A 12,012-nucleotide genomic window follows, 5' to 3' on the forward strand; every position below is an offset into this window, starting at 1 on the left:
GACCACCCAAGTTAAATAGCTACAGCTGGCCGCTCTCACTAGAACCCAGATTTCCCCACTCCACGTGGGGAGTGTTGCTTTGGAGATTCTTAACAGAAGTACTTTATACATATGGGAAGAAAATTCTGCACCATTTAGAGAAAGTAAGCTCTGTTATGCTCTGCCTCCCAAGTAAGAGACCCAGGAGGCAGAAGGGGCCAGTTCCTCTGGGTTAATACTGGTTTCTGGTCCATTGCTGGTGAATATTTATGAGCTTGTCTGGTTTCTAGGGGCGACGGTAAACACACTGGGGCAACCTTCGGCATTGATGGAGCAATCACTATCCCAAGCTCCCTGACAAAGAAGCAGTATCAGGCTGTCTCTGAGCGCCAGCAAACTAGTGAGGCCTGGGGAGTGAGGGGGAACCTGAGATATAGCTCATCACTTACAGAGGGGAGTTGGCCTAGATTTGGCTAGATGACCTGGGAGGTTGCTTCCAGCTCTCAGATCCTGTGATCCTACAGTCAGGGGCACAGCTGACTGGTGCAGAGTGGAGAAGCTGGCTTTAACATTCCTGGATGCAGGTGATTCTGTCACCAGGAGGGAGTACCAGATACCAGAAGACCTCTCTTACAGACGCCTAGACCAGACACATTCAGAATGGAGAGCCCTTCTCTGGCTGGCGGCAGGCAGCGATCACCCAGGCCTCTTGACCCAGCCTTGGCCTCAGCCCCTTCCCTCCGAAGGATTCCACCAGGAATCAGCCCCTTCAGGACACAGGGGGCCCAAGCCCGGGAGACTGAGCAGGCTGCAGTGCAGGCAAACCAGGTCCATCAGGACAACCTGTGGAGGGAGCTGCTGGAGGCTGAGCTCAGGAGCCAGAAGCGCTGGTAAGCAGCTCCCTTCCTTTTCTCTTTGGCTGAAGGCCGCCTAGTTGCCTTCTATCTCTTCATCTCTTTGTGGCCCTTAAGAAGCTGGTTAGGAAACTGCAAAGCAAAGGAGATACATTCAAAGCCCCCATCCATGCATGCATGCATGCACTCCTGCCTCACCTCTGGCTATTATTATTATTATTATTATTATTATTATTATTATTATTGGTTTGTTTGTTCTTGAGACAATGGGGTTAAATGACTTGCCCAGGGTCTTTCGTGTCTGAGATCACATTTGAACTCAGGTCCTCCTGATTTCAAGGTTGCTGCTCTAGTCACTGTGCCACCTAGCTGCCCCTAGCCTGGCAATTAAAGTTCTTTATAGTCTGACTCCAACATACCTTCAAGTACGCTTGTGTTCCAGCTGAAGAACTAGTGGCTACTCCTTGACGTTAAAAGGTCCTCTCAGCTCCAGGAGCAGCTCTCCCCTATACTGGGAATGCATTTCTTTTTTCAGCTCTGCCTCCAAGGATCTTTAGCTTCCTTTAAGGCTCAGCTCAGGTGTCATGTTGTCAGTGAGCTCTGTGAACTCTCCAGTTATTACCTCCCAATCCTTCCTCAAATGACCATATAATTATTGTGTGTCTACAGGGATGACCCCAGGAAAATGCAGGCAGGTGTGCTTATGTACCAAATCCTCCAGAAAGTCTTCCTTGATCTCCACCCCACCCCAGCCCCAAAAGGTGTTAGTGATAGCTCCCACCTCAAATAACATATTGGCCTGTGTACGTGTTGTAACCCCCAGTAGAAAGTAGGTTTCTTGGAGGCAAGGAGTGCCTTGTATATAGAAGCTCTTTGATACAGGTTTGTTGAACTGAATTGTTTCAGCATTTAAATTGAATGTTCAGGGGTGGGCAGACTTTAGGACAGAATGTTAGAAATAGAGGAAACTTTAGAATAGAGATATGATGGGGGGAGGGGTACTTAGACTATAGAATATTAGAACTAGGGGAGACTTAGAACATAGAATGTTAGAGCTGGGAAGAACATGAGAGATCATACAGTCAAACCTCATGTTACAAGTTGCAGCTCAGGAGAAAATGAGTCCCAGAGATAAGTAGTGAAGTGCCCACTCTGCAAAATAACTGTCTTGTTTTCTGTTTCATTTTTCATTTCAGAAGTTCCTAATCCTTAGTGAGTGCTCATGATAGAGTAATAAGAACCTTCAATTTGCAGTCAGGGAACTCCACCCAAAAGGGACCCTTTTCCTGTCATAATAATAACAGTAACTCCCACTTCTCAAGATTCTATAGTTTGCAAAACACTTTCCCCAGCACAGGGGGAGGGGAGAGGAGCGGAACAGGATGAGCATTATCAACCCCATTTTACAAATGGCAGAATTGAAGTTCCAGGAGTCAGATAGCTTGTCCAGTGTCAAAGAGCTAGCAAAATTAAAGCTGAAACTCGAACTTGTGTCTTCAAAATGCACCCATCGGTCATTCATTCATTCAACAGATAAACATTTATTAAGCACCTAGCCAGGGCATTTTCCTCTAAAGGTCACAGACTATTTAGCAAGAGTTGAGTTTGAGGGGCAACTAGGTGGCACGGTAGATAGAGCACCGGTCCTGGAGTCAGGAGGATCTGAATTCAAATCCAACCTCAGACACATAACACTCACTAGCTGTGTGACTCTAGGCAAGTCACTTACCCCAATTGCCTCACTATTAAAAAAAAAATTGAGTTTGAATCCCAAGTCTGCCACTTTCTTTTCATGTTACCTCGGACAAGTCACTTTCTCTCTCTCTCTCTCTCTCTCTCTCTCTCTCTCTCTCTCTCTCTCTCTCTCTCTCTCTCTCTCTCTCTCTCTCTCTCTCAGCTTTAGTTTCCTCACCTATAAAACATGGGGCTTAGACTGGCATACCCTTCTGTGATTCTAAGAGGTTCCCATTCTCTGATGTTCACAAAGCCACACGTGGCTCTCTAGGTCCTCAAATGAGGCCCTTTGACTGAATCCAAACTCAGCCAAAGGGCCTCACTTGAGGACCAAGAGGGCCACATGTGTCCTCGAGACTGTAGGTTCCCCACCCCTGTAATCAATACCATGCCTCTCCAGCAGGGAGATGCTGATATTCAATGAAGGAAGGTTAGGGTGAGCTAAGGACAAAAGTCAAGAATATTTACCCAATGCTTCATTCTTGTGGTTCCTCCCATTAGTTCTGATTGTTCTTTACATCATGACTAATGGGAAAATATGCTCAACATGAATGTATATGTAGACCCTATATCAGATTGTATGCCATAAGGGGGGGGGGGAAGGGAGTGGGAGGGAGAGAAAATTTAAAACTCAAAATCTTATGGAAGTGAATGTTGAAAACTAAAAATAAATAAACTGAATTTAAAAAAATTTTTTGAAAGAATATGTACCCAAGAACTAGCATGAAATACAGAAATCAGTTACCTTTGTTTTTACTATCAACATTCTCTGCCAGTTCAAAGTCCAAGAGATTTTGTGAAAAAAATATTAAATTTAGCACCAAAAGACTAGAGTTCAAATCTTGATTTTACTACCAGTGTGACCATACAGGCAAGTCACTTCTCCTCTCCCAGCTTTAGCTTCGAAGGGCGGGGACTAGATGCTCTCTGGGATCCCCTCCAGCTCTAAAGCTTAGTATATTAAATATGCAGTCCTTTTTAATCCATGAAGATGTGCTTGAATTTCTCTCCAATTATCTATTATGTATATGTTAGAGTTTCATTTGGGAAAATTGAATTTTTTTAAGTCTGTAAGAAGAGTTAGTTCCATACAAATGTAATTAATTAGTGGCCTAATCTTTTAATAAGATGACAAGAAGGGGAAGTCTTCACTGTAATTTAATTTAGTACACAAATACAAAGCATCTTAGTAAAATGCCTTTTTAATTCAATGCAATAACCATTTATTAAGGACCTACTCCATGCAAGGCACTGTTCTGAGCACTGGAGAGACAAAGAAACAAACACAGCATCACCTGCTTGCATTTTCCTGGGGTCATCCCTGTAGACACACAATAAATATATGGTCATTTGAGGAAGGATTGGGAGCTAATAACTGGAGAGTTCACAGAGCTGACTGACAACATGACACCTGAGCTGAGCCTTAAAGGAAGCTAAAGATCCTTGGAGGCAGAGCTGAAAAAAAATGTATTCCCAGTACAGGGGAGAGCTGCTCCTGGAGCTGAGAGGACCTTCTGAGGTCAAGGAGTAGCCACTAGTTCTTCAGCTGGAATACAAGCATACTTGAAGGTATGTTGGAGTCAGACTATAGAGAACTTTAATCGCCAGGCTAGGGGCAGCTAGGTGGCACAGTGACTAGAGCAGCAACCTTGAAATCAGGAGGACCTGAGTTCAAATGTGATCTCAGACACAAAGACCCTGGGCAAGTCATTTAACCCCATTGTCTCAAGAACAAACAAATCAAAAATTAAAAAAATATAATAATAATAATAATAATAATAATAATAATAATAATTGCCAAACGCAAAATCAATAGGGAGCCATTGAAGGTTTTTTAGAAGGGGAATGACAATGTTCAGACCTGTGCCTTAGGAAGATGATTTTAACATCCATGTGGAGTATATATTATAGAGTGGGAAATCTATTAGGAAAATTAACTAGGAAATCATTACAATAGTTGATGTGAGAGGTAATGAGGGTCTGAACTAGGGAATAACAGTAGTCATTGGGGAGTACAAGATGACGTCCATGTTACCAAGGCCAAGTGAATGAGACAATGGCATTGTCTACATCAGGAATTGGAGATCTTGAAAGAAGGAGAGGTTTAAGTAGAAAGATGAGTGAAGCTTTGGATTTGAGTCCAATTGCTAATGAGTCAGAATCACCGATGAAACTTGAGACATTTTAAAATGTAGCCAGGTGTCCAGGGAGGAAGGGAGGGCTTACTTGGAAAGACTAAAGAACTGTAATCAAAGCAGTGGCCAATCATAACTTCAAACCTCTTGCCTCTTATCAGAGCAGTGATAGACTAGTGGTACAGACTCAGACATAGCCAAGTTTCAGACATGGCTGGTGTGTTGATTTGTCTTTCTTCACTCTACATATTTGTCACAGTGGAGGGGCGGGGTGGGGAGCAAGGTGGGTTAGTGGGTAATGGGCAGTGGTAGACACTAAAAGGAGCATCATCAAAACATTTTTAAATGTACAGAAGGAAAAAAAGGAGTAGAAAAGGGGGTCCCATTAAGGCGATTTTATTACTACCTGATTAAATTATACCTGTATGTGTATGTGTATGTGTATGTGTATACATATATACACATATATACATATATGCATATACATATGATTTAACATTTACACAAGCAGAAAGCACCCGTGACAGTAGATTCTCATGGAGGAAGGAGTATGGGAAGCCTGCTTTGAGAGCAGTCATGATAACATGGAATGGAAGTATCTTGGAGAGACAGTAGGATATGGATTGGCATTCTGTAACTGGTTTGCTGCAATGAAGGGAATTAATTTATTATGAAAAGTAGAAATAAAAATATCCATTATAGATTTAATATAACTTGTTTTTTCTTCCCAGGATTGAAAATTGGAGCTTTTTGAAAGACTATGATCCAATGGTAAGATACATTTATATATGGTATTGTTGTCTCCCTCAATATCTTCCTTTAGCGCGTCATTAGGGAGTGAAGGTAACCTGAGTTCCCAATGACCTTGCCATCTGAGCTAAGCTCTAGCTGATCCCACCAAACTGGAAAGGCCTACAGGACGGGCCTCATGACAGACAGACTGTCCCAGGACCTTCCTGGCCAAATACACCAAAACAGCAAATTCAACTAGACACTTATTAAGTACCTACTATGTGCAAAGCTCTGTGTGAGGCTCTTGAGATCCGAAGGCAAAATGCTACTGGTATTAGACCTCAAGAAACCTAGTTCTGCTTGTGGAATACAGCATGTATACAAATAAATAAGTTCCAAGTATATAAGCATGTGAAGACTTCCCCCACTGGAACCTGGATGGATGAGAATAATTTGTTCCAATGGCCATGAAGTCTGCTAAAACAGGTGTTATGGAGGAATTAGAGCTTGGTTAGACATTGAAGACACCAAGGTCATCCATGCATCCTGGGCCTGGCAATAGCCAGTCGTCCTGACTTTTGTCTTGCCACTGGACTTTAATGACTCTGGAAGAGAGAGTGAGGTTGATAATTTTGTGCAACTGTGCCTCACTTAAATACCGTTCACTCATAAGTCAAGACTTGATCCTATGATGGCTTTAATCCTCTTTGAAAAAATAAAGAACAAACAACAACTGTGAGGATAGAAAAATTTTTCTTGGTTCTCAGCTACCACCTCTAGGAAGGATGTCCACCATCAGGAAAACTTTCATGATGTTCAAGGCTTTGAATGCTCACTCCCTTTCGAATCACTCTGTATATTTAACTTCGTGTTCATCATACATCTAGAATAGAAGAAAGTGTCATGTTGTAGACAGAGACCTAAGCTTAGAGTCAAGAAGGCCTAGGCTGACCTAGATTCAAATCTGGACTCTGATGTGGTGACCAGATGTGTTACTTAGCCTCTAGATTTGCTGCATTTAGGATTGGTAGAGGGAATTATCACATCAGTAATTCCTCTTGCTGGTGAAATCTCAAATCCCTGAGTAGGTTTTATATATTTGTGTGTACACAAGCAGAACCCCCCGAGTACAATATAAAATGTTGGCAGGCGGGGATTGTTTCATTTTCATGTTTTGTGTCCTCAGCAATTGCCAGTGTCTCCCACAGAATAGATACAATCAGATTTTGCTGAGTTAAGTTTAATCACCATTGTGGGTAATCCATAATCAAGGGAGGGGCAAACAGTACTTTACTGCTGCAGAACCACCCTGGTCTAATGCTGCTCTAAAATGGGGCCACGGAAGGAGCTGGGTTTGCTCTTGGAGCACCCCGTTCAAGTCCCATCTCTGCTATTATAACCTTTGGGAAAGTTCCTTTCCCTCTCTCAGCCCTCAGTTCCCTCACCTGTAAAACCAAGGGATTAAACTAGAGAGTACCTTTCAACTCTAAATCCTGCAAATTAAAAGGTACAAAGCTCTAAAGGGAATTCCCCACCCCCTTTCCAAAAGATAAAAAAGGTAAATCTTGGCCCATAAGATGAACCTTATATGTAGAGAGCCTTTCTTGGAGATTCAACGGGTCAAAAGAAAATGCCCAGAGACTGGCAATGTTACTTTGGTTACTACTGTCAGAATAGGTCAGAGGTCATCTAGCTCTCTATATACTAATCCACAGGCAGCATGGTAGCACAGTAGACAAAGCAATGAGACTGGAGTTAGACAGACCCAATTTCAAATGTGACCTCAGATACTAACTAGTTGCGGGACCCTGGGCAAGTCACTTAATCGCTATCTGCCTCAGTTTCCTCAGCTGTAAAATGGAGATAATAACAGCACCTACATCACAGAGTTGTTGGAAAGATCAAATGAGGTAATAATTTTAAGCATTTAGCACAGTTCCTGGCACATAGTAGGTACTTAATAAATTCTTGTTCCCCTTATAAATCTTTTAATAAATGCTAGCTCCTATTATTATTAATATTGTTGTCATCATTATAATGCCAAAGTGCCACATGCTTATATATGCCATGCCAGCATTTAGATACAAATATTTTGTGTAACTTATATGAAATGTGACTTTCTTTTTCAGGGTAATAAAAAAGAGCACCCAAAGCTACCAGAACATATCTCTTTATTTTCTGACACAGTTCCCAGCACAGCTAATCAGGTCATTGGCAGCAGGGTGAATACAGAGCTAGGCAAGAAAATATCAGGCATGGATTTCCTCTTTGCTGAAGGAAATCGTAAGAAGAAACTTAAGGATGGCTTTCAATCCATCTAGAATTCCAAAGAAATATTGTATGTTCTTTCCCACATTTGCATCAAGCTTAAGATGAAACAAATGATGAAAAACAAGTTCATGGAGAACAATACTTTCATGAACAGTTTTGTCAAAGGCTCTATCAGCCCTACTGAGCGGTATCAAGGCTGAGCTCCAAGCAAACCCCATGGAATCGTCGGTAGAACATTCGAGCTGGCAGGAACCTCATAGACCACTGAATCCATACCTCTTGTTTTATAGAGAAGGAAACAAGGCCCAGAGAAGGGAAATGATCTGCCAAAGTCACACAGTAATTCAGCGGCCTGGCTGGAACCTGAATTCCCCGACTCCCGGTCTAGTTGACTTTATATCAGAACTGACTGCCTCTAAATAAACTCTGGCCTCGAAAGGCTTTCAAAAGAGATGTAAACATCCATTGTATAAGTTTTCAAGGCGAGTATTAACTTGATCTTATTACTGGCAAAGTTGAAGTGTGAGAGGATTAATGTTTTCTGGTTCCTGGGAGGGGGGAAGGTGCCGTTTCTGCCATTGGGAGATTTGGCCTTTCAAGATTCCTTGGCAGCCTCCAGCTGGCACCCCTTCCACCCAGGCATCTCTTAGGAGTCGAGCTAACTCTCTGGTGTCATAATGAACTGTCCCTGTGTGCTTATACAAAAGACATGAAACAGGATCTGGAGTCATCAGAAAAATGAATCAGAGGGCTGCTTCCAGACGTTTTAAACAGTCTTCAATTGCTCTCAAATGGTAGTTACAATGGAGGCCCCATGCCTAGGAAGCTCTCGGTCTGTGCTGCCTCCCTGGGGGCATTCAGCCAGGCCTCCTAACCAGCTCCGAGACTGGGCTTGCAGAAATATACCAAGGGCAAACTGATACATGTGCGGGGCAGGTGGGGAGGGGGTGGGGAGAGAGGAAAGCTGCCAGAATGGAACAGGAAATAATCCTAGGGACACCTGTCCCCCATAAGAAGCATGAGAGAAATGCTAATCACAACTTCTTAGTTTCTTTATAATTCCTTCACCATTCATTTATTTAACAGCATTTATTAAGCTCTGACTGTGCTAGGTATGGAGGGGGATGGCATGGGCATGGGGCAGGGGGAGATGCAAAGTTTAGATAAGACTATCCCTGCCCTCATGGAGTACCTAAGAACTCTTCACCCTTCTAAAACACACATCACTATCATAATAGTATAATGGTCTAACGCTAGCCAGAACAAATTTGTTCTGCGAAGTTTGGATTCAGTAAAAGGGCTGCACCTTAGAACCTGGAGCCTCGGGGCTGCAGGTTCCCTACCCCTGCAGCAGCCCAAAGCCCAGGCTTTTCCCTACCCACTCCATCCACCAGTGCCCAGCCCCCTTAATTCTGTGGAGCCTATAATCACACCTTCCATCTCTGAAGCACAATGTCATTATTTCCGTCAATATTCATTAATTCATTAATTTATGCAAAGATTGTAACTTTGATGTTTACTCTATCTTCCTTACATGGCTTTCTTCAAGCCCCAGCTAAACTCCCACCTTCAACAAGAAGCCTTTCTTGACCACCCATAGTGCTCGTGCCTCTGTTGATTATTTCCAATCTATCTTGTACATGGCATATTTGTACACAGTTGTTTGCATAACGTCCTCCATTAGACTTCGAGCTACTAGAGAACAGGCACTGTCTTTTTTGCTTTCTTTGTATCCTCAGGCTTAGCACAGTGCCTGGCATACGGTAGGCGCTTAATAAAGGTCTCTTGACTGATCGTATCTGTGTGTGCGACATGGACATCAAGGGTGTTGTGGCTGGATTTGATAATCCCATGCTGAAGGTATAAGACAAGTGGGCCTATGGCTTCAGGGCTGACATGAACAGAGAATTTGGAAACAATTCTGGATCATTTCTTGACAATGAACTCCATAGAGACATAGGATGCAATAGAGAATGTGGTGAAGAAACAGAAAAATGTTTTGAAGCTTTCAGGCTGTTAAATGGAAGGCTGAAGGCCTTGAAAAATTTGCAAAATTATTTTCACCATTTGGAGCAGCTGACCAAGATACCATTCACAAAATTTTATGTTCCTGACTACTATAATTCCACAGTCTCACCAACCACCTTCTCCAACCTAGAGAAACTCAGCCTTGCCAGACCTCTCTTCTGATTGGTGACTCCCTCTTCCAGATCACTATTTCAAGAAAAGCTCCGGCCAAGCTTCACTTCAGTCCTGCCTCTCCAGGCACCTTCATAGCCTTAACTGCCTTGCCCTTCCCCTCCTCTCCACAGTGGGTATCCTCCTCACCACCCCACCTTCAAGTATGGGAATAAATGAACCATGATCATATCAGCTCTGCCATTGTTTCTGGATGGGGTGTGTCAATCATTCAGTTGTGTGTCCAGCTCTTCATGACCCTGTTTGGGGTTTTCGGCAAATATACTGGAGTGGTTTGCCATTTCCTTTTCCCAACTTATTCTATAGATGAGGAAACTGAGGCAAACATGGTTGAGTGACTTGGCCAGGGACACCCAGCTAGTAAGTGTCTGAGGCCAGATGTGAGCTCACAAAGATGATTCTTCCTGATTCCTAGCCCAGTGCTCTATTCCCTGAGCCATCTTGCTCCCCAGGATGTGTCAATGTACTCCCCTATATCCCTGTCACCATCCTATAACTTTCTGGACCAAGTACCTCTCCTAGAATGCCACCCTTCTTTGGGTATTGTTTTCCCCTGTTTCCCTCCTTCAGGGCAGGGACTGTCACACCTTTTGTTTTTCTATCCCTTCCTTTTTTCATCTGTTCTCCAGAAATCAAAAGATATATAAATAAGCATGTGACCAGAGAAGGTAGGAGATGAATCAGAAGATTTGGGAGACTCCACCCACAGACATAATGACAGATCAGTGCGCAGAGAGGGCATGGAACATGAGCAGTCACAATAAAATAACTGGCGCTTTAGGAAATGAGGCTGAGTCATGCAAGAAGCCAACTCCCTAACACTTCCTGAATTCTAACTTTGAATACCAGCTGCCTTGTCTCTGAATCTTTGCCTAGAAGTTGGTCTTGTCGCTGTACTCTGGATTTTTTTTTATTTCTTCACCCTACAGAGATCCTGGTATGAACCCAACCTAGATTTGTGATTTATAAAGGCTTTTCTTCCAACTCAGGCCTCTTCTCCTCTTCCCCAGGCAGATTGTCCTTCTACCCCACCTGAGGTTTGTCTGATTCCCAGCGCTTACCAGCCCCAACAAAGAGGCAAAAGACATATCCCTTTCCTTCATTCCTTGGCCCAGAGAGAACTTCTTAGATCACTTATTTGTCATTGAAAATATCTCTTCAACCTAATTCTCTCCTGACTTCATAGAATACAATCATTTGTGCCCCCTTGGAGCTCCAACAGTCATATGTGCCACTCCGCAGTGGAGTATATACCTTCTGCCCTACTTTCTTGAAGCTGGTAGTCCCTCTAGACCACGTGTAGGTAGGCCCACATGTGGCTCTCTAAATCTTCAAGTGCAACCCTATGACTGAATCCATCCTTCACAGAACAAATCCCTTGCACATGTGGCCTCCAGGCTGCAGGTTGCCCACCCCTGCCCTGGCCTAGTACAATGGCAAGAATGCTGAGAAACCTAGAGTTCACATTCCTTGCTCTGCAACTTATTACCTGTATATTATTACCTTGATATGTCACTTCACCTCATTATTTTCCTCTTCTATAAAATAAGAGGGTGGAACTGGATTATTTCCAAAGTCCCTTCCAACTCTGACATTCTCTAATTCTACCATATGACTACCAATTAAGACCATTTCCTGTATTTCGTTTGTCATGGCAGGAAAGATATCAGCAAAGGCATGAAGTAGGAGTTAGTACTTGGCCGAGACCCAGAGAAAACCCCTGAATATGCGAGTAGCCTACAACAGCTCCTGGGACTCCTTCATACAGTCTTATTCTCAGTGAGATCATCCCAAGTATACCAACCTTGAGGCATTTTGAGTTGAGTGTATCTGTCTATATGAAAGGAGACTTGATTCTAGATTGGTGAAGAGAATTCTGAATATATGGTGTAGAGGCAGGTAGGTGGCTCAGTGGATAGAGTGCTAGGCCTGCAGTGGAGAAGACCTGACTTCAAATCCAGCTTCCACTAGCAGTGTGACCATGGGCAAGTCACTTAACCTCTGTTTGTCTTAATCCACTGGAGAAGGAACTCCAGTCTCTTTGCCAAGAAAACCCCATAGACAGTATGGTCCATGGCATCATGAAGATTCAGACATGACTGAATGAC

General features: G+C 43.2%; 1 protein-coding gene across 1 annotated transcript; it reads left to right on the plus strand.

The window, feature by feature from the left end:
* Positions 1-302: 302 nt before the first annotated feature.
* CIMIP5 (ciliary microtubule inner protein 5) lies at positions 303-9,499 on the plus strand. The gene is made up of 3 exons (XM_020985516.1): positions 303-869; positions 5,434-5,473; positions 7,564-9,499. Exons 1-3 carry the CDS (start codon positions 640-642, stop codon positions 7,753-7,755), a joined length of 462 nt encoding a protein of 153 aa, XP_020841175.1. The 5' UTR covers positions 303-639; the 3' UTR covers positions 7,756-9,499.
* The last annotated feature ends 2,513 nt before the right edge of the window (positions 9,500-12,012 follow it).

The sequence above is a fragment of the Phascolarctos cinereus genome, unplaced genomic scaffold, assembly GCF_003287225.1.
Source record: "Phascolarctos cinereus isolate Bilbo 61053 unplaced genomic scaffold, phaCin_HiC Scaffold_2;HRSCAF=192, whole genome shotgun sequence".
Classification (NCBI taxonomy): Eukaryota; Metazoa; Chordata; class Mammalia; order Diprotodontia; family Phascolarctidae; genus Phascolarctos; species Phascolarctos cinereus.

Excerpts from the sequence above, each read along its gene's own strand:
- CIMIP5 (XM_020985516.1), top strand. The coding sequence starts at position 640 with ATGGAGAGCCCTTCTCTGGCTGGCGGCAGGCAGCGATCACCCAGGCCT. Across the intron at positions 870-5,433 it reads CTCAGGAGCCAGAAGCGCTG|GATTGAAAATTGGAGCTTTT; the intron begins GTAAGCAGCTCC and ends TTTTCTTCCCAG. Across the intron at positions 5,474-7,563 it reads TGAAAGACTATGATCCAATG|GGTAATAAAAAAGAGCACCC; the intron begins GTAAGATACATT and ends TTTCTTTTTCAG.